The following is a 22,682-nucleotide window of genomic DNA, read 5'->3' on the forward strand; positions in this document are numbered from 1 at the left end:
ACCGTTGCCTTCCTATATTGCTTGGTTCCTCTTGATTTATCAGTACCTCACAATTTGCTAGCTGTGTTCATGAGAAAAGGGGCAGAGATTTTTTTCCCCCTGCTTTCCGAACCCTTCAGTGTATGACATGTGAAACCTGTTCTTGGCATCAGGCCCTGCTATTGCTTTCCCAGAGCCATGACTTTGGGGGCATGTCCAGCTGTAGTTGAACCAAATAGTCTGATCTATGCCTTAGCCCTCTTTGCGTGTTTGCTGGAACTCACAAGGATTAAAAGTGCAAACAACCCTCCCAATATCCCAATAGCACAAGCTTCTCTCAGACCTTTGCTGAGCTGTTGCACATGTTCTACCAAATACAATTACAGTGGTGCCTCGCTAGACGAAATTAATTCGTTCCACGGGTCTTTTCTTATAGCGAAAAAATTCGTCTAGCGAATCCCATAGGAATGCATTGAAATTTTTTTGAAATTTTTTTTGCCCATAGGAACGCGTTAATTGAATTTCAATGCATTCCTATGGGAAACCATGATTCGCTAGACGAATTTTTCGTAAAATGCATTCGTCTAGCGAGGCAAGCTCCGCTCGAAAAATCCTTTCGTTAAGCGGAAATTTCATTAAGCAGGGCATTCGTTAAGCGAGGCACCACTGTAGAAGCCTCCACAGGATCAGGATCCCTACCTTACCAGGATTCCTGATAATATGGAAGCGGAAGCCTTGTTCAGGGACTTCATATCGAAAAGGAGCCAGCAAACATTGGGGGTTGAGGTGAGGCTTATGTCTGCTCCTCTACACACTTGTAACTCTCCTGCCAGAAGAGGTCTCTATTGTTTTTCAGGTACCAAACAGGTCCTTTTAAAAAGTACCCAATTTCTAGCTGACATTCAGGTGTCTCTCCCCTTGCCACAACTGGCTTAAGAGGCTTGCCCGCAAGCAGCAAGTTTCCAATATTTAACCCATGTCTTTGCTTTCTTTTGCGGTGTTTGCAGATGCCAATGCAGGAGATCGAGTTCAGACCAATAATGTAGCTTCAGCATCAGCCTCCAACTCCACCTGAACTGGTCACAAGCAGCAACCTGTACAGGAACAATCGCCAGTAATTTTGAGTCTTGCTCAGCAACGCTGGTCACATTTGGAAAGAAAATTTAAAAAGAGGAAAAAACCCTGTTCATTATAGTGTTCGATTTTTTTTTTATTATTGTTGTTCTTATTTAACCTTGTAAAATAGAAATTCAAACCAGTTTCATTGTGTGCTCACTCTGCGGGCCCTTTGGGGCAGGGGAATAGGTGGGGTGGGAAGAGGGGAAGTGGAGCAATAGAACACACCAGTCTCTTCCCATGACAATCTTCTAATTTCAAACAATTGCTGTTGTGTACTTTAGAATCAGGAATCTTATCTCATGCCCTCCCACAACAGAAAGGAGAACCCTCATTCTGCTGAAGCTCCTTTTTTTAAGCCTTGTATTTTTAAGTGAAGTTTCAACTTTTGGTGTAGTGCACAACTTGAATTTGGTTGGGAGCTTAGCAGGAGTTGCTCACCATGAATAACATACACAGGAGACCTTAACTATCTTTGAGTTGGGATGAGGAGGAAGCAAAATGTGAGGTCTAAAATACACTGAATTGCCAAAGCCGGGGATGGGGTGGGGTGGGGCAATTGCTGTATGGATAAAGCTTAAGGGCAAATCTTGATCTTAAATTCTGTTCTAGCATTGGAGAATTCTGCAGATATGTATGTTACATATACACACACAGACTATCGGCTTGAATGAAAAATGCTCATTCACCTACCTTAAAGATCCCTGAACATTACAGGTTCTGTAAAGCACAAAAGAGGCCATAGTCAGTCACTTGCATTCTTCAACAGGTGGGAGCAAGTGTACCTATCCCTCCAGGTGCAGAAAACAGACAGGAAACCAGTGGAGAGGTACTTCTGCACCTTGCCCACCTTCTTTTTTAAACTCTAAACTGGCTTCTTTCTCAAAGAAGCAAACAGGAAAACAATGCCAGGGGTTGTAACGTGAATGGACGTAAACTTCCATTGCAATTGGAGCTTTCAAATCAACACATTATTTTTAGGTGATTCTAAAATCCAAATCTAGAATTTGTATTTAATTTCACCTCTCTCTTTTTTTTTAAAGCTCCCTTCTTTCTAATCTTTATTTATTGATCTTCCACAGTTGCTGTTGTGATGCTTTCACAATGGTAGTATATTAATAAGTAGACAAATCAGTTTACTTGCTCTTGCTGACTTATAGAAAGCTAAGTGTGTGTGTATATATGCACATATACATATACATATATATATATTATAAATATATACATAGATACAGTGCTGCTTTTTATTTTTTAATCTATAATTGGTCTGACTGAAGCAGAAATGCCTGTTTCTAGTGTCTGTGTTCTGGGTTATTTTGTAGTGGCAAAAAGTCAAGTCTCTCTGTTTTTGAAGTGAAAGCAATACTTCTTGAAAGGTGTTAGGGAAGTTGCGAGAAGGAATGCCATTGCTGCCGTAGTAACCGAGACAGGCTCTTTACGTTCTAGCTTTCTACTTGGATTGAGAGATGTGCTCACCTAGCCTTACACTCATTCAAATGAATCTCAGTCATCTTGGTGCTTGTGTGGGTTTATTTCATTGTTGAATCTTTTGAAACGTGATTTGCTGATTTGGCCCTGGGGAAACTCAGCATTATGCAAATGCAGCCACTCGAAGGCAACAGGGCTCAGGGCCTCCTCTTTCCTCTTTGTTCCCATGTTTATGAAGCTGGGTATGAGAGGGATACAAAGTCTAATCTGATTAAAGGTGCTTGTCAAAGGAGGGAGCTGTTTGGCTGTCTTAAAAAAGGATGAATAGAAAGTTCAGATACATTGTTATTAAAATAGCTTCAAGGGGAATGGGTATGGAACCCATATTTAAATACCCCAGTTTTCTATAAATGAGAATCCTGGAAGGGGATCTTGCTGCAGGAAAGGAGCCTATAGGTGTCTTCCATGTTGATTTACGGCCCTCACGATCAGAGCTCTTGAGACACTTGAACAAGCAGGAGGATGACATAGAGAAAACTCGATTTGCAGTCATGAGAGCAGGACAGTCCAGGCTCAGAAGAGAGATGGTGTCTTAGGATTTGCATTACTTTCTGTTAGTTTGATGCTAGCAGGGAAGAAGAATGAAAAGCGTTAATAATTTTTTTAAAAAATTGTGTGTGTGTGTATGTGTGTGTGTCAGTATGTGTAAACTGAGATCCTGATGGTTTTATTTTCTCAAGGATCATGGCGGGACTGCAGACAAAATTTTATACAAATCTAGATCCAGGTGTTTCAATACCATTTTTGTAAATAAACAAGACAAAAGCTCCTCACCAAATTCAAGTTTGTACATTAGTTGTTCTTAAAATTTTGAGTTGTATTGCTTTGTATGTAAATATGTGGACCCAGGAACTGCTGTTAATGAGCAAAACGTTACCATTCAGGGCAGTTAAATCTGTTTTAATAATCAGACAAAATGTAGACGAGCTTTTTAAAGCCATATAGTTCTAACTCTGTACAGTAGATAACCGGCCTGTATTATTGTAACAATAACTCTAGCGATGTATAGTATATCTATATAGTTTGGAGTGCCTTTGCTTCCATAATCTTTTTATTTTATTTTATTCCTTTTTTTGTACCAGATGTCTCACACATGGAAATCTTTGTTTCCCTTCTTTGAGTTATTTCATGTCAGTAGTATAATTAAAAAGAAAATTCATTCGATTTTTTTTTTACTTCAAACCATGGCTTTGTTTGTAGGTGTTTAAAAGTTTCTCTCCCTTACCCCACAATAGCAGTGACCGGTTTCATTTTATGTTTGCTATCTTGGCATCTAAGTGGCAAGTTTACATTTTGCTCGTCTTTTCCCAGCACGTTTGTCAAGAGCTACTTGTAGGCAACAGCTTCTAGAAGCTTTAGTTTAGTCTTTGTTTCTGTAGAGGCAAAATAGGGCTTTGCAAAGAAGCTGTCATGGAATGGGGGTGGGGGCAGCAGTGGGGTGGAAGAATTGGGATCTCACTCACACATCCTTTCTGCTTTTTTTGGCCGTAGATTTATCTGTGGTATTGAGAGTCTGTAGTTGTAGATTATCACTTGCCCTCCCTCTCACCCTGAAGTTTTATTTTCTTATGAAAGTCATTTTGAAGTTGACCTTAATTTCTGTGCCCAGCACAAAGGCCTTGCTTTGAAAACTTTGCTCACTTGTGTGTTTGACCTTGTTAGTATTCCACGTGAGATTCTCTTTGATGGCAAAATGCTGAACTTTTTATCAAACCAAAGGTTGCTGTTTTGTTTTTGGCTTTTTGTCTTTTTGTAATCATCTTGTGTTCATTCCAGTAAGGCAGAGGCTGCACTTTTTCTGGTGACACAAAGGTCAGTGATAGCATTTTGTTTCTGACAGTCCACTCAGAAGTCTGTTTGTGTGGCTTGTTTTTAAATGAAGTACCTTAATGGTCTCTTGATCTATCCTTTGTCTGCATTGCAACTGTGCATGTCCCTGAGATGGCATTAACAATATTCTGTGTCCCCCAGCTGAAAGTCAATCAAGACACTATCTTAATTTTGAAGTACCTTCATTTAAACAAAGGGGTGTGTGAAATCAATAAAGATTACTCTGAAGTCAACTAACTGATATTTAAGCATATACTTCCTTTTATAAATAAGCCAAGTGATGGTGAATGTCCGTAATTAGTGTTAATTTGAAATGTTCCCAGATTAGTAATGCTTCTTAAGAAATGCTACCAATAAACTATTACCTATTGTAAATCCCAGCCACTAGAGGTTAAAGCCAGTAATGAAAAGCACAGTTTAGTATGTAGCCCAGGACCTACATTTGCCAGGTGTATACATCAGAAAGCCTTTGAATTACCAATATTTCTATAGAGGCTAATTTCTTGCTTCATTTGTGACAAGGCAATAAAAGCAAAATGAAAAGGCGTAATAAAGACTTGTACCTAAAGGGTTAGCTTGAGATACATATTTTCCTTCCTTGTGTTGTTTGTTCTTGGGGTTTTTTTTGGAAAAAAACAATTTATATATATAAATGAGCATTTATATATATAAATAATATGCTTGCCTGTAAAATTTGCGTTTGTTACTATGTTGCTGATACATCACTTGGGCTTGTGCACACAATTACCGTGATCACTTCCATCTTAAAAACAGAAAATCTAAAATCTATATATAATGGACTGTGGGTTGTATACAAACTATTGCATACACGTACAAAGCTGTCTTGATTCAAAGAAGAAGCAAAACATGTATAACATTATTACTACTTGAATGCCTCTGTGACTGATTAATTTTTTCATTTTAAATATAAACTTTTTTGTGGAGAGTATGCTTAATGTTTTATTATTTTGCCTTCTCCCTTCTGCTCCTTTGTAAATACATTTTGTTCTGTGTGACTTGGTTCGGAAATAGTTAACTGGTACTGTAATTTGCATTAAATAAAAAGTAGGTTAGCCTGGACATGAAATTTAAAAATACAAAGTGTGTGGTCTTTATTTCAAAACTCTTGAACTTTTCTGTATACCACTTCCATTAAAAGTCTCTTCTTCTGCTCCTATTCACCTTTTTCCAGAACTGTTCCTCACCCTGCCCAAAAGGTGGGTTTGACTCTTTATATAAACACAGGGAGCTAGCATGTTTTCTTAAATGGTCTGTATTAATCTGTGATACTTTTGCAAGAGATAACAGCTTCTGTCTTCCACCAAACCATTTGATTTGATGGAAAGGAAGAGGAACCCTTTTACAGTTATCATCATAGATGACCCTACTTTATCTGCAAGATGTGCTAGGACATATAATGCACTTCCTTTATTTGAGCCCCTGAGTAAATCTGGTGACGGTGTGAAGAGTTTATAATAACCATGTCTTGTGGGGCTGTTCCTCCAACGAATCGGCACGTTGCTATCTCAGCTGGGTTTCAGTCCTGGATAATGTATGTATTCAATGTGATGTCTGTTTGCGCAAAAGAAAATTTCTTTTTCAAGCCGAATGACTGGTCAGATCTATTCTGTTACTATACTAAAAGGCTAGATGCAAGGTCATGTGACTACTGCTTCAATAAATTAAAAAAATATATTGCAAAAAAGACTCCTCTTCATTTTTATTAATCATACAAGCGACAGCCAGGTTGGGGTAGGGCAGAGCAGAAGTTGTGGGAAGATGGTCGAAGTCCTCCTGGGAGGCTGGCACTTCCCGTTTTCAGTTCCTAGATAGCCAGTAACAAGAGTCTGTGTTGGGGGAGGGAGGTGGCAGCCTCTGATTGCTTCTGATTTTCTCCCTATTGCTTAACCTTCCCAGCCCTGCCCCCCTTCTGTTTGCCCTGGCTCTCCCACAACTGTTGCATTCTTTGCCCATATCCTCCATCTGGCTCACAGGCAGATTTGGAGAACGGATGCATTAGGAGGAGGTGTTACTCCTTGTTCGTAGACCATCTAGGGCAAAAGGTGTGGACTCCTCCAACTCAAAGGACACTCAACCATTTCATCCCTCAATGCACAGCACAGCAGCCCATGGTTATAAGAACAGGGCGATGGTCCTTCGAAAGAACAGAAACTCCCATGGTGTGGGAGGTTAAAGGTGCCTGCCAGCCTACCTTTAGGGAGCCTCAAAGCTTCAGCAGTTGTCCCTGAGTGTGTCATGGCAAGCCATTGTGAGCTTTCCAGGGTGTTGACAAGCAGCCTTTTTGCTGTGCCTTGTGCCCTGCTACCCTGAGCTGGTCATGCCTAGGAGCTTGGACTAGTCTTACCTTCCTATGCCCTATCTTCAGGAAATGGCCCCTGTCCTCTATGAGCAACTGTCCCAGTGTCAACCCAGTCATTCCTTGGACCAAAGCTGGAAGATGACAGGACAGCAATATGTTCCAGCCCTGACTTGCTTTACTTGGTCTCTTCTTGTGTGCCCTATTCTTGTTCTGTCTTTCACAAGAGCATCCCTCCTTCTGCAGATTCCTTTCTTGCTTGCCTCTCTCTCTCTCGTTTCCTTTGCCCAAGTCTTTCCAAGGCTGCTGGAGCTTGAAGAGGAGACAAAGAGAGGTTGTAGGGCTTCTCTGCAAGACCTTCCCTCCAGTTCCAGAGTTTTGGTGGTTGGGTGTGATTTATTCTATGACGAGAAGATACCAGACTTCCAAACTCTCTTGTGTGCTGTCTTTCCCCCATAGCTGCAAAAAACAAAAACAAAAAAACCCCTAACCCTAAGCTTCGTGCTGGCAAATGTATGTTTTTTCTTTAATTGTTCTGCTTTTCTTGCAAAACTTTTATTTTTCTTGCTGCCAATTCGATTTCAAGATTTTACCTCTGCAGTCTATGAAAAGATTGAAAAAATTATTCTGCTGTTGCTCTCGATTTGTTTGATATGGTAAATACAAAGAGATTTTAGAAAGGGCACCAATGCAAAAGGGGGGGAGACCTCAGAGGTGCATATTAGACTGAGGTGCTTCTTTTGGTGGTTCCTCAGGCAACTAGAAAAGCAATATATACAAACCATCAGCAATGAATAATGAGAATTGTAAAACACATTGTAAAAAATACACTTCATTATGAAATAATGTGCAAAAGTTTGCATAATGGGTCTTAAACATGAAAACACCTCATCAATGAAACTTCATCCTATTTCTCCTAAAGAATCCCTATACCAGGCATAGGCAACCTTGGCTCTCCAGATGTTTTGGAACTACAACTTCCATGATCCCTGTCCACTGGCCCTGTTAGCTAGGGATCATGGGAGTTGTAGTTCCAAAACATCTGGAGAGCCAAGGTTGCCTATGCCTGCCCTATACAGTCATATATGGAATCTTAAGGTTACGGCCACGGCAAACCCGCAAGTGTATACTTCCGGGTTTTTGCCACGTGTGCATGCGCAGAAGCACACCTCTACGTAATTTTTGGGGTGTGAACGGACCCCCGGAACAAATTAAGTTAGTATCCGGAGGGTCCACTGTAATACTATAAATATCAGATTTATGGCCCAATTAGACTGTACCGATACACAGAGACACACAAACGCAAACTTAATAAAAAATACAGTATATTCCGGTGTATAAGACGACCCCCAACTTTTCCAGTTAAAATATAGAGTTTGGGATATACTTGCCGTATAAGAAATACAACCCGGCGTATAGGACGACCCCCAACTTTTGAGAAGATTTTCCTGGGTTAAAAAGTAGTCTTATACACAGGAATATACAGTTCTCAACCTGCAACAGCTGAATTCTCTTGGAAACATCTGCAACCCTGATCAAATAGTTCTCACAAAATCTGTTAAAAATCCAACCCAAGGGTGAGCTTCATATTAACTACGTAATGACAACTAATCCTTTACATTCTTTCCTGCAAGTAAGCTCCATTGACCACAGTAGGACTGAGCCAACAGGCATAGAAACAGGCTACATATCCATTCAAAGGACAACCGTTTTCCACACTATTTCAGAATTTTTGAGACTTCACTGGAGTCCAGGGCAAGCTTTCTTACCCCTGGGTAAGAAACTAAAAAGTTCTTTGACCAAATGAGGTGGGGGTATCACTCTGAAAATGGGCAAGAAAAAAATTGCCAGGCAAGTACTGTACTGGCAACCACCGAGAAAAGGCCCCACCCCCCACCCCCCATTGCGGCATCTCTCATAATGCCTGATGGAACAGAGAAAAGCAAACAATTCAAGTGATGGCTACAAACAAAGGCCAAAGCTTCCCTGAAACCAACCCCCCCCCAAAGCCCCAGGATGGGGGCTTGTTGTGCATAGGGGGGGCCATAATGCCTAATGAGCAGGACTGGAAAGGAACACAATTCTAAGCATACCTTATTTCTTTTCCGTTTCTTCACTGCCTGAGGGGTCTGTACCATCACCTTCAGGTGGCATTTCAGGCTCTGTTTGACTGTCTGGAATCTGTGGCTCACGCGGCTCATGGGGCTCGGGAGCTCCTTGTTCCTCAGCTGTTGCCGAAGGCGGTTCTTCAGCACTTGGGATTGCTAGCTGAGAAAGTTCGACACCAGTTGCCAGTTGGAGCTCAAAGAGCTGTCCCACAGCGGCCTCTGTAGTCCCATGAATGATCTGATGAGCTGCGTTAATGTGCTTTCTCTGGGACTGCCTCACTGTGCGGGAGAAAGTGGTAGATCCAAGGGAGGCCAACGATGAGAATGGTGAATTGGGCAGGAGACAGGTGTGTAAGAGAAACTTCCTGACCAAGGGGCCAGCCTCCGCTCAGCTAAGTCAGCCATAGTCTTCCAAAACATAGGAAAACTCTGGAAAGCAAGAGCTGCTAACATCACCAGCAGAGACTCAGATGGCTCACCAAGTCCACCCTTTGAGAGACTCCTGTGACACAGAAATAAAATTCTTCCAGACCTGGCTCCCACACTCATTTCAGCACAAGGATGGGAAGATGCACCCTGGATTAAATTTGAAGAAACAGAGGCCTCCAGGGGAGGGCCTTCTAAAGGCGGCAGAGAGCTATGCAAAGGAGATCTCAAAGGAATAAGAGGAAAATAATTAAAAATGACAAAGGCAGAGGACGCTCATATACCATATCCAAAATTTATGGTAAGACACAAAGGTAAAGGTAAAGGGCCCCTGGACGGTTAAGTCCAGTCAAAGGTGACTATGGGCTTGTGGCGCTCATCTCACTTTCAGGCCGAGGGAGCCGGCGTTTGTCCGCAGACAGCTTTCTGGGACACGTGGCCAGCATGACTAAACTGCTTCTGGCACAACGGGACACCGTGACAGAAACCAGAGTGCACGGAAATGCCATTTACCTTCCCACCGCAGTGGTACCTATTTATCTACTTGCACTGGTGTGCTTTCGAACTCCTAGGTTGGCAGGAGCTGAGACAGAGCAACAGGAGCTCACTCTGTTGCGAGGATTTGAATCGCCAACCTTCTGATCGATAAGCCCAAGAGGCTCAGTGGTTTAGACCACAGCGCCACCCACATCCCTTTTTAAGACATAAGTAATCTCAGGAGATAAACAAGCTGTCCACACTTCCTACCTTTCTCCTTGATGGCCATTCTCCTCACTTCAGGGATGAGGAAACTATAAACCAGCTCAGCCACAATTTCTTCGGACTGAAGGTGTGTTCGACTAAAGAGGAGATCATTTGTACAAAAGGTTATATTTTTGTCATTATCTTCATTCCCTCTCTCCTCCCAATTCCTCTGCTCTTTTTTGTTTCACATCAGGAGGTTTTTGTTTTTTTAAGAGAAACAGTATTATTTGTGCACGTTTTGTCAGTGAGGACACCTCCTACATGATGGGAAGGGGGCATAAGACCATATGCAACAGGAGCAGGGTAATACCTCACTTCCACACAATGATCAGGGTGGGTGCTACTCCAGGGGAATGGAAGGACCTGTGTTTGCTATCTTTCAGAATACAGGAGCAATGCAGGATCTAGGGCAAATGGAGGAAGGAGAGTCATCTCGCTGGTGTGAAAAAAATATATATATAATAAAATATATAGTAGCTACATGCCCGAGTTTGAACAACTCTGTAGGAATGAATATACACAAACTTTAAAAGTTTGCAATATGGCACAAAAAGCACAGGTGGGCGCGGAGAACTGCTGTTCACATCACACTCACAGTGAAATACTTTTTGAATCTAGCTTCTTCCTAGGTTAGATGGCCCTTTCAAATCTGTTTTTTAAGCATCTGCTAGGCTTTAAGTGTCACAGCATCTCTCACGCAGATAGCTGAATTAGTCTGTTGCAACATCAGGAGAGTGTCTTGTGGCACCTCAAAGAACAAACAGATTTACTGTGACATATACTTTTATGAAGTGTAAGAGTGCACTTTATTGGCAAAATGGGCTCTAGTCCACAAACCTTTATGCCACAATAAAATCTACCAACTGAGCAATCCGCAGGGGACCAAAATATTACACTTTGCATGCAGTCGGCAGGATACGAACCTGCACAAAAATGGTTAAGACTTTAAGGTGCCACAATACTTTATATTGCGATACATGCTGCTGTTCCCTTGAGAATCTATACCATACCGTGTTTCCATTTCATAAGCGATGTCGTTGACTTCCACAGCCACTCTTTGAATCTCTTCTCTAGCTTGTTCGTCAGCTGTAGTCTCCATGCTCTCCAGGATGACATCTTCGAGGTAGGAGTCAACTGTACTCTGGTGCACCGTAACAACCTGGAAATAGCCCCGAGCAGAATTTCCTTCTTAGCACCATCTCATATGATGAGTGCGCACAAATCATTTATATAGATCATTTATATAGATCATTTATATAGATTTGGTGCTTCCACACTAGGACCTTTGTATACCCTTTGTATACCTTTGTATACCTTTGTATACCCTTTTACAGTGCGTGCAAATGATGGTTTCCAAATTGTACACTTCCAGTATTTTCTGCATTTCATGCCCCCTATTCTGCAACCCCCCTAAAAACACACACATTTTGTAGTGACTTTTAAATCATACAATGCAATTGTATTAGGTGCCTGTCCAAAGGTGTGGAGGGTGCTATTAAGGCTTTTCACATCTCGTACCTTTAAATGAAACACATTCACTTTGCTGGTTGCACCTGTTTTATTGATTCTGGCTGATGGATTAGTGTATAATTTCCCATTAAATAACCTTCAGTTTATTTCTTGGAGGGGCGAGGGAGAGATTCTTTAGCTACTGATCTCTTCCCCTTTTTAGCTGGTGATAAAAGACCAGTCCCGCACCGCAAAGAAATTGTCATGTGTCAATTCACGGGCTGTTCTCAAAAATAAATTTCTCAAAAATCTGCCAGCCCCAGGGTCAACTGGAAGCAACAAGAACAGCTGACTGGCAAGCAATATACTTTTAAGTTGCCAATAACTGCTGAATGGAACATTCTTCTGAGTAGACATTGCAGAAGATCTTGGCCAGCGGGGGGGGGGGGGGAGGCATTTCTAGTTAAAATAGCACTAGATTAAATGCTGTGTAGAATCACAGTTTTAATCCCAATTCCAATTTATTGTGGAAAAGCCTCTGCAGCACTAAAGGGCTCTATTGTGGAAGGGATTGACGCGATTCCAACTATCATTTTCCTATAGCCAGTCCAATATGTTTGCTACCTGAGGCCAAGATGGTGGCGGTCCTTCATTTCTAACACACACAAGCTCACTTCAACATACGCAATGGGATAGGCTCCTTCTCTGCACACGAGGTGGCAGACTAGTTTAGGGGCCTTCGGACAGGCTGTATAGCTTACCTAGTTCTGCCCTTCAACAGAGGAAAATGTTGAGGGGGGGAAGGCTCGGAAGGAGTTAGCTGGGAGCTGCCACTGCTGCTCCCCACCTGAAGAATTTGCCTCACTCGGCCTAATGGTCATTGCCAGCCAACCCAAGCTCCTTTGGGAGGAAGGGTAAGATATAAGAATAAATAACACGAAGCTTGCTTTTGCATTTTTGTGGCTAAGTGATCTACCTGCAGATTTAGTTTAGCACATATATGTTCAGCCAAAGGATCAGCTTTCAGGTACGCAGAATGGTCAGCGTTTACTCCAAAGTATGGAATGTGTGACAGAATCTAGACATTATTATTATGATTATTTATTGAATTTATATACCGCCCTATACCCGGAGGTCTCAGGGCGATTCACAGAAAAGATCACAATACTGGATATAAAATAAAAACAATAACCAAATAACGCGCCCCCCCCCAAAAGAGCCACATTTTAAAAGGATGTCAATCAGGTCAACCATAGGCCTGGTTTAAAAGGAACATTTTTGCCTGGCGCTTAAAGGAGTATAATGAAGGTGCCAGGTGAATTTCCTTGGGGAGAGCATTCCACAGACAGGGAGCCACTGCAAAGGCCCATTCTCTGGACCTCTCAAGGAGGAGGCACAAGAAGAAGGTGATCTCAGGGTCCAGGTAGGTTGATGGGTGCATGTCGAATACTGGGACGAAACAGGATGATAAAAAGTATGTTATCTATGCTCCCTTGACTGTGAGAGCCCTGCACATCCCCACAGCAGTCTAGCTCACTCTTACCCTGCAGAAACAGTCCTCTACAAGTAATTCATGCAGGGCTAGCACACTTGGCTCAGTTTACTGTGCAGGTATCAGGACAAAGTTAAACCCCCATGACTGGGAAAGGCCCCTTTGAGCCCTGCGGCTGTAGTCCCCCCCACATGCCTGTCTAAAGATCTCATCTTCTTCACGCCTGCGCCGCTCCTCCACTTGCCGGCGGCCGCTCTCCTCGGCTTCCCGAATTCGGCGTTGCCTTTCAGCGAGCATAGCAAAAGCATGGATCCTCCGTTCGTCTTGGAGCCGAATCAGCTCTTTGGAGAGGAAGTCCAGCATGTTGGAGAGGGCTCTCCCTTCCACCCGAGCCAAGTGCTTTTCCATGAGAGACACCTAAAGGCAACACGGAAGAATTATTCTCTGTTATATAAAACGAGCTACTTTTTCCCCAGGAAATGAGCTCCAGGCCTGAGCATCAGAACCCAGCCTTGAAAAGATTATGCATGCCATTTCTGGAGATGTGAAAGTAATCTGGAATAATGTGCTGTTGCTGCTGCACTGAGATAGGCAGCATGGTGCTCTCCAGATGTTGCAGGGCTACAATTCCCACACTAGCTGATGGGAGTTGGGAGTCTAACTACACCTGAAGGGCTGGTGTCATGGACTGGTTGGATACAGGAATGGTGGGAACAAACAGCTGGAGAACCCCCAAAGGAAGAAGGGATCCATTTCACATGTACTACTGGTGAGCCAGGTGTCCCCCCATCTTATATTTGTGCAACTAGTTATTTCTGCCTAAGTGCAGAACCTGACATTTGTCCCCAGTGAAATTCATTTTGTTAGCTTGGGCCCTGTTCTCCAAATCTGTTAAGGTCATTTTGAATCCCGGTTCTGCCTTCTACAGCATAAGCTACCCCTCCCAGTTTGGTGTCAACAGCAAATTTGATGAGCACCCCCTCAATTCCTTCATCCAAGTTGTTTAGAAAGATGTTGAACAACAATGGGCCCAGGAGAGAACCCTGCAGCGAACCTCTTGTCACTTTTCCCCAGGATGATGAAGAACCTTTAATGAGCACTCTTTGGGTTTGGTCAGTCAACTAGCTGCAAAGCCACCTAAGAGATACCTCCTTGGTTGGCACGAGTTGCCTAAAGTAATGACTCCAATGACTGGCTAACCCAGCCATCTTGTTCCTCTGTGTAACACTAGCATACGAAACTCCTAGTGAGCCCTACCTTCAACAAAGCACTCACTATGAGATTATATTCCTCCCTCAGATGACCAAATGCCATCTTCCATCATAAGCTTCTGTTGCATACATTGTTGTAGGAGACAGAAGGGAGAGACTTTAAACAAGATACTGGTGAACTGCCTCTATGTTTATAGCCAAACCTTGTGTTCATGCAGATCCCGCTGCCTCTGCAAGGCCAACGTCACTTGCTTCTCAGCCTTCTTCAACAGTTGCCCATCCTCCTGAAGTGCATGAATGGTGCGCAACTCACGGATCAGTTCCAGTCGCTTTTCCTTCCCTTCAAACATCTGTCAGGAAGTCAGAGGGAATGAATGAATGAATGAAGATGCAGCTTCGCTGAATGTTCTCTTCCACCAAACTTTATTGTTGTCATCTCATTTTTTAAAATATAAACTACCCTAGTTTTCAATATGGTTTTATAAACAAACAGAACAAGTAAAATATAAATAAAACATAAATATAGCCGCCTTCTGCCTCATAAGAGAATAATTTCTCAAGGTAGGGAAACAGCCTATGTTAAAGAACCAGGCTACGCTTGTCAACACCGGGAAACAAATTTATGGGGAGTGTTCTGTTTCCCCTTCAGCGTCACAATGTCTTTAAAGAAAGGAAACAATATATTGGGAAAGGAATCACACTTGCTTCTCATGTATGACAAGTTAATTTTTGCAGAACCATTAATCTCCACACTTTGATTATCCCCTCCAGAGAAGTAGGGTGGGGAACCTGATCTTGACTGTGAGAAATAAACAAGGAAAGGAGATCCTGGTGTGCAGACAAGGGGTGACCAGGTCTTACACTATGCAAAAGCACATTGGTGGGCTTTATCAATACAGCTATGTGAAATATTCCCAGAACCGCAAGCAGGAAAAGTGCCATTGCACTCAACTCCCGCTTACAGGCTTCTCAAAGGCGTTGGCTGACCACTGTAAGAACAGGATGCTGGGCTAGATGTGCCATTAGCCTGATCCAACCAGGCTCTTCTTCTATTCATAATGAATTTCTCCCTAGTAACTGACTCAAGGGTGTCCTAAATAGATATGTGAGGTCAAGGGATTCATTTTCTCTAAAGCCCAGCAAGGCAAACAGCTGAATAACTTAAAAACCCACTTGAATCTAGCCCAAAGAAGGTACATCTTGCTTGGGGGAAGAAATATCATTGTTCTAAGACAAAATAAAGGAGGATGGTTGAGCTGTCTTCTTATTTCTCCTCCTCCCTGGACTGCAGGCTTTTTTACATATTTATTAAAGGTCCGCCCAAAATCTGTTCCAAGTACAGCCACCTATCTCACACACACACACACACATTTTTCCTTTCTCCCAAGCTTCTTGTGCTGGCCTATCAGCACCTTTCTCTCATTTTGTTTTTAATCTGCCACTAGATGCTGAAGAAAAGAAAAGAAAAACCAAGACCAGAATACCATATTCTGGATAGCTCTGCCTCGGATTAAGCTCTGCAGTGTAATCACAGCTAGTTCTCTTTCTTCTTCAATCTGTAAAAGACAAGAATAATTTGCCATTGCCAACTGCTTTGTTGCAGGAAGACACTCAGGAAAGGACACCGCTAAATGATCTGTATAATATTACCTAGATTTCTAAGAGTATGGCTCACATTTAATTTATTGACTTTAATCCCTGTATAACAGCCTAGTTGGTTTACAGATGGGGGGGGGGGAGAAGGGAAGCATAGCAATGGAAAGATTGGGGCATTCAGTTTTTTTTAAAGCATAAATCTACTCTAAGGATGCTTAGGATCTGAAAATTCTGTGTGCGTGTTCGGCAAGTTAGCTTCCATACATTCCCATTCTTTTAGTCACGGCTATTCATTGCTATTCCACTGCTTGCCATCCACACCCAGGGGGCCATGCTTCACAGAATGTATCTGGGCTGTGTTTCTCTGTCTCACCCCACAATCCCTCTTCCTTCACTCTTCCATCAAGTAGGGGCATGGCACTAGAGGCCAGTCACTGAAACATTACTGGACATGTGGCAACCATAAAAAGAGGGGGAAAGTGCTAATGAGATTCCAAACCAGAAGTGACTGCAGATGTAGAACAGGCTATTCTTATTTAGTTAGTTTCCCCCCAGTAATGGGAAAGGTGGAACAAATGTTAAAAAGAAAAAAGAATGGACTGTCATTTTGAAGATGATGATGTCATGTGGGTACTGCAAAACCTGCATGCCTAAGCAACACTGCTTCCACAATAAATTCCTGCCCTGATGTACCCTGAATCTGTATAAAATACTAAATAGGAGATAGTTTCAGCTGACTTAATATAAAACAGTCTCTGCTACACCATTAGCCTAAAATTTTACAGAAATCCATTCAATTGTTATGGGGGAAAGCAAATTAATTGCAGGAATGTTTTAAAGTATGAATTATTTTAAATGTATGCTAAAATATACACATTAAGCAAATATAAATAAATACATTTTAACCAACAGAGGAAGGTTTCAAATCCTGAGAAGGGGAGGCAGCGTAATAGCATAAGAGAATGCAGCCTGCCAACTTTTAAAAACTGGTTTGTAAAAGGCAAAGTGTTATACACCAAATAACTGTAAATACTCCTGTTTTTTCTAATCCAAGTTTATATAGTTTAATGAACAATGGTATGCTTGTGGCAATAACAATATAAGGTGTTAAGGGGTGCACTTCTAAATCCAGAGCCTCCAGCAGCTAGTCTCCACTGTACCTTTCCTCCTGTGCTACAGGCCCACAGGAGATCAGGAAGACTCTAGCCTATCATTCAAGTGTCTCGACTTTCCTGGGACATCCCGAACTTACAGAAGTCATCCCGGCTTCTGATTTGATCCCAGAATGTCCCATTTTTCCACTCCAGTGCCGCTGCCCAGCTCAGGGAGGACAGTGAGCAAGCGCTTGCAGTGGCGAACACTCTCGTGCAAGTTATCTGGCTTCTGTAAAACTGCGTCACCAAAAGATGCATGTCTTTTGGTGCTGCTGACTCACTGCACTGAAAGACACGGGAGGAATTTTCACCAGAGGAATGTTGGAGGGTAGGCTCTAGGCCTTATGGGAAAGGGAGACCTCTAGGCCCCCATTCCAGCTTGAATGCTGTCAGCTGATTTTCCAAAACAATTGTGATACACCAGACCCCCATAAAGCTCTTGGAACCTAGCAACCTTTATTGAGTATAAGGAACTTATCTGAAGAATGCGGACGCTTCCCACTTTCTCTCATTCATTCCTGGACCACCATCATAATGTCAGATTGTGCCCTTGCCTGCCTTTGACCTACCACTTGATTCTGAGCTCTCCAACCCTCTATTGTGCCTTGGAAACTGATCTTCTGCCTGGTCTGATTCCGCACTTGTCTCTGACTCTTGTCTGCCTGTCAGTCATTATTTCTACTTGTTGCCTTTCTGATCTTCAACCACCCACACCAAAACTGCAGCCCACCTTGGAGATAGGTCAAGGCCCCTCAGAGTGTCAGAAATATTCCACCTACCAGTGAAGGCACTTCCAGTGTTGGAGTGGGAGGACGAGGGGGGATCTTTGATACCTTCTCAAGGAAACGAAGTGGTTTACGTGGCTCCTTAACTTTTTTCTTCCTGTCTTGCAATATCTGGAAAAGAAATTAGTAGCATTGGAGGAACTAGGCCTAAGTGACCTAAAGAGCATCGCGTCACCATTTCACTTTTCTTAATTCACCCAAAAAACTGTTGCAGTGGTGCAAAACATTTAAAACACCTGGTCCATGTTTTACATTGGCACTATTCATTTCACCTATTTTCCCAATCTGCTAGAAAGTAATGGGATAATAAGGGAAGGCTGGGAAGGAGAAGAGAACGAAGAAGGATGGCATGAATGTAAAAGGAACAACAGAAGTTGAATAGCAGCCTGCAACCTCTAAAAATAGATGGCACGGTTTCTCCTCAGCACAGGCACACCAGGTTCCACCCAGCATTGTGGGGGCCCAGTGTGTGTGTGTGTGTGTGTGTGTGTGTGTGTGTGTGTGTGTGATGTCATGCACCTGCATGATGTCACATGTTGCTGCCGCAGTGGGAGGGCAGATGGAGAGCCCTGTTGCAGCACACAACATGTTCGGTCGCCCGACCAGGCACTCACAGTAAAAAAATTGTGGGTGCCTTTGTGGGATGTATCATCACTGAAGCAGTCAAATACATTTCCTGTTGCATAGAGTGGACACACAGGGGAATGTTGCTCCAGATAGGGAGGACTTCCTGTCATACCTGCTCTGGAGCCTACTACCCCTATGTGTGACCAGATAGATGGGTGTGACCCTAGCAGACCCTACAAAAGGGCTAGTGACACAGCCATCTTCCTTTCAGACTCCTTTTCTCCTTTCAGACTCCTCTGCTGGCTCCTAGCCAGCAGCACATGTCTCATCCTTACAGAGGATGGAAGCCACAAGGTAGAAAGTCTGAGGCCTAGCTCATGACTTCTTTTCTCTACAAATGTAACTGAAACCACAAGATAAAGCCTGCCTTCGGGATACTACTATGAACTGAATGTAGTAAGTAAACTTTACCATTACTTTTAAAGAAGACTGTTGTGTTACTATTATTAAGAGGGAAATAAAGGGGAAATTCACCAGGAACAATCCAGTCTGGACAAGCCAGACTGGATTGCTTAATTTAAATGATTCTCACGAATCCATCAACTAGCTTCCTGCAATGTACAAGGAAATGTGTTCTGCTACTTGCTCACTAGCATGAGTGAGGAGGGATAATATTTAATCAATATATCCTCTCCTACTTTCCACAACATTCCCACCGTCTTGACACACAGTTTTCTTGCCTAGAATGGCCTAAAGCTGGTATTCAGGAAGCCAAGTAAGAGACAGATTTCAGATAGGAAGAGTTGCAATGGCCTCACATAAAGCATTGTACCTGGTAAACCTGTGCCAGTTCCAATTCTAGTCTAGCCGACCGTTTAATAAACCCATCCTTAGTGGTGGTGTTCCTTTTGGGAGCTTCAGTTCGGGGCTGAGTGACAGAGTCAGGAAGAGATGCCTCCAGCTCAAGTAATCCTAGGAAAGATAGAATGCAAGCATTGGGGTGGGAGGGAAGCGGAAGTGGGGGAAGAAGAAGAAAAGAGAAACTGGAATTGTGATGAAAGAGAATGACTCACTTTGATCCAATATGGCCTTATCAGGCACAGATATTACAGAGCACATGAAACTGACCTTCCCCTGAACAGAAAGGAGATTAAGTCTGCATGTCCTTTGTAGCTTACACGTGTCTAGGAGGGAAAATGGACTAGAAGATTTCCTTAGCATGACTGACCTTGATAGGTGTTGAGAAAGGGGTTCTTCACTATGAAACGGTCGGCACTATTGTCTGGAAAGTAGCCAATTCTTGATAGAGGAGCGTAAGGCTGTGAATCAAATTCAGTGTAGTCTCGGATGACATTTCTTTTATCCAGTTTTCCTTCCACATTTTTCCCCTTGGCTATCAGTCTTCTGATTGCTGAGAAGGAATTTCAGACAAGATGCACATCTAAATGAAAATCTGTATCAGCTTTCCGTAGCTTGGGAAAGCAGACAGCGGTGTAGACTTTCTACTCCATTCCCATTTCCGTTACCTTTTATATGTTCATGCTGAATTTTTTTAATTTTTTCTTCTTTTTCGTGCATGAGGTTAAACCAGTGAGCATCCAAGCGAGTGACCATCAGTTCATTGCGGTTCTCTTCCCTTTTCCTCAGCAAAGCCTTTAAGAGTTCTAGTCTAACTTCTTGCAATCTTCAAAAAAGAAGAGGGTTCAACAGATCTCAAACACTACTGCCACCCTTATTTAGATGATTTACCTATAACAAATGTTTCTCCTTTTTTGTTTCAAATATCCAGTGCACATTTTTATCATGCACCTCTTATAATGGCTTGCAGAACCAATGACCCAATAAAATAAATGCAGCTCGCCAGCTATGTATGGTGGCCACTTCCACAAACATTTCCCGCTAATTAAAAAGAAGCACCTGGTTGTCAAGAACCTATGAGGTCTGTTCAAGAGGTGGCTGGGCTGAAATTTAATTTTGGCAAATCAGATATTTTTTTTAAACATCCCACTGGGGGGGACAGTCTAGGATAATGAGGGTTTTCAAATCCTGGTAAAGGTAAAGGTAAAGGTAAAGGGACCCCTGACCATTAGGTCCAGTCGTGACCGACTCTGGGGTTGCGCGCTCATCTCGCATTATTGGCCGAGGGAGCCGGCGTATAGCTTCCAGGTCATGTGGCCAGCATGGCAAAGCCGCTTCTGGCAAACCAGAGCAGCACATGGAAACGCCGTTTACCTTCCCGCTGTAGCGGTTCCTATTTATCTACTTGCATTTTGACATGCTTTCGAACTGCTAGGTTGGCAGGAGCTGGGACCGAGCAACGGGAGCTCACCCCATCACAGGGATTCGAACCGCCGACCTTCTGATCAGCAAGCCCTAGGCTCAGTGGTTTAACCACAGCGCCACCTGGGTCCCTACACCATACCAAACTTAGGTATCTAGGATTCATGGTGACAAAGAATCTAAATCAACTATATACCACTAACCATGGCCCAGTTTGGAAACTAATCTCTAGGGACACCTGCACATGGAGGATCATTAACTTATCCATCATGGATACGATGATGATGATGATGATGATGATGATGATGATGATGATACTAATAATTTATTATTTATACCCCACCCATCTGGCTGGGTTTTCCCAGCCACTCTGGGCAGCTGCCAACAGAATATTTAAAGCACAATTAAAAACTTCCCTAAACAGGGCTGCCTTCAGATGTCTTCTAAAAGTCAGATACCGGTAGTTGTTTATTTCCTCAACATCTGATGGGAGGGCGTTCCACAGGGTGGGTGCCACTACAGAGAAGGCCCTCTGCCTGGTTCCCTGTAACTTCACTTCTTGCAGAGAGGGAACTGCCAGAAGGCCCTCGGAGCTGGACCTCAGTGTCCGGGCTGAATGATGGGGGTGGAGATGCTCCTTCAGGTATACTAGGTCAAGGCCATTTAGGGCTTTAAAGGTCAGCACCAACACTTTGAATCGTGGTTAAAGCGATGGTCCTCCTTAAGTTACTGTTTCTGTTCAGAACCTGTTTTGGTTGCTTGTTTTGGGACCATGGGCTACGAAAACAGGAAGGTAAAAATTAAACACTTACTCCTCTATTTCTACTTCCCGGAAGGCCCACTCTTTCCTCTCCATTTCCTCCATCATCCTCCGCCTCTTTGCAATCTGTGTAGCATCGCTGAGGGGTGGGAGTGTTAGCTCCCAGGCACGTTTTTCTCTGGCTCGTTCAATCACTTCCACTTCTGCCTGGGTTGCTGGAAGGCCCCGACCTTCAAAGGGCAGGAAACAATAAGAGTGTATAGCTTATTTTTTTATGAATGTGCTATAATTCATAAAGCACAATGCAAAAACCTGCCTCAACAGAAGTATGAAAAACACATACACTTCTGAGGTGGCCAAAAGCCGGTGTTTTTTTAAAAGTGACTAAATGCAGATGCTCTCATTACAGTACTCATGATAAGACTCAGATTTCTCCTGCAGAACCTGGCCAATAAAATAGAGAGCCTGCTTGTTCATCGCTTGTAGGTAGTTGAGATAACAGAAGATGTGAGCATATTTTCTGCTGCTGTAATGTTAATTAAGACAAATGCAACTTGCACTTTCTGCTGCCTTTCTGTACTGTACTGCTGCTTTGATAGACTTTGAATCTGGCACCAGATGAAAACATTTTATTCAGTCAGGCTTTTTAATTAGGCTTTAACTCTGGGTTGTAAATTGTTTAATGCTAAGAACGTTGTTGTTCCATGACTGTCTTTTATTGTTATTAATTATTATACACTGTATTTTAATAGTGTTTTGTTGTAAGGTGCCCTGGAAATTAAATATAAATATAAATATAAATATAAATGTGCTTGTCAACCTGGAACAAACAGCTGTTCTAAAGGAGCAGAAATCTCTGCTCCTAAATCCCCACTGCCTTGCAAGATACCTTCAGAAAAATGCTAAGGAGTAAACCCTCCACAAATCAAGAGCAGAGTCCCTAAGACAGTTCCAGAGCTTTTTTTTCTGGGGAGACCCAGGGGTACACATACCCCTAAACATTTTGTGAATCTAACGGGAGATTTGGAAGTAATGGAAGTTACTGTGAGCTGTCAGCTGCTGTGTAATATGAGGTAATGCATATTCTTTGTACTTTTGTCCATTTACTGTATTTATTTTTCCCGACAGTGAAGGGGGAAAGTACGGTATTTGATCCCCTGCTAAATTTGCCCGTTTGCCCTCTGACGAAGAAATGGCCAGTCCATAATTTTAATGGTAGGTTTATTGTAGCTGTGAGAGACAGAATAACAACAGGAAAAACCCCAGAAACCCAGAAGACTAAAGCCAGAGATTGATGCGCATTATAATGAGTGAAATAAGTATTTGATCCCTTTGCAAAAGATGACTTAGTACTTGGTGGCAAAACCCTTGTTGGCAATT

The 22,682-nt window shown here is 42.8% G+C and overlaps 2 protein-coding genes across 5 annotated transcripts in view; one reads left to right on the plus strand and one right to left on the minus strand.

Moving 5' to 3' along the window:
- GSK3B (glycogen synthase kinase 3 beta) overlaps positions 1–4,321 on the plus strand; it is a 58,795-nt gene extending 54,474 nt beyond the window's left edge. For both annotated transcript variants that reach the window (XM_035140437.2, XM_035140439.2), the window contains one exon: positions 987–4,321. In XM_035140437.2, the coding sequence (XP_034996328.1) occupies positions 987–1,054 (68 nt within the window). In that variant the 3' untranslated portion in view covers positions 1,055–4,321. The remainder of the gene's footprint in view (positions 1–986) is intronic.
- A 644-nt stretch (positions 4,322–4,965) lies between these two features.
- Positions 4,966–22,682, minus strand: part of CFAP91 (cilia and flagella associated protein 91) — a 29,991-nt gene continuing 12,274 nt past the window's right edge. For 2 of the 3 annotated variants that reach the window (XM_035140433.2, XM_060269149.1), the window contains exons 7-18: positions 21,355–21,532; positions 19,789–19,946; positions 19,491–19,673; positions 19,095–19,234; positions 17,690–17,806; positions 15,645–15,716; positions 14,364–14,510; positions 13,145–13,366; positions 11,019–11,167; positions 10,012–10,103; positions 8,824–9,117; positions 4,966–7,489 (exon numbers count right to left, since the gene is read on the minus strand). In XM_035140433.2, the coding sequence (XP_034996324.1) occupies positions 8,825–9,117; positions 10,012–10,103; positions 11,019–11,167; positions 13,145–13,366; positions 14,364–14,510; positions 15,645–15,716; positions 17,690–17,806; positions 19,095–19,234; positions 19,491–19,673; positions 19,789–19,946; positions 21,355–21,532 (1,751 nt within the window). In that variant the 3' untranslated portion in view covers positions 4,966–7,489; position 8,824. The remainder of the gene's footprint in view (positions 7,490–8,823; positions 9,118–10,011; positions 10,104–11,018; positions 11,168–13,144; positions 13,367–14,363; positions 14,511–15,644; positions 15,717–17,689; positions 17,807–19,094; positions 19,235–19,490; positions 19,674–19,788; positions 19,947–21,354; positions 21,533–22,682) is intronic. The other variant, XM_035140435.2, reaches the window with a different exon arrangement.

The sequence above is a fragment of the Zootoca vivipara genome, chromosome 16, assembly GCF_963506605.1.
Source record: "Zootoca vivipara chromosome 16, rZooViv1.1, whole genome shotgun sequence".
NCBI lineage: Eukaryota > Metazoa > Chordata > Lepidosauria > Squamata > Lacertidae > Zootoca > Zootoca vivipara.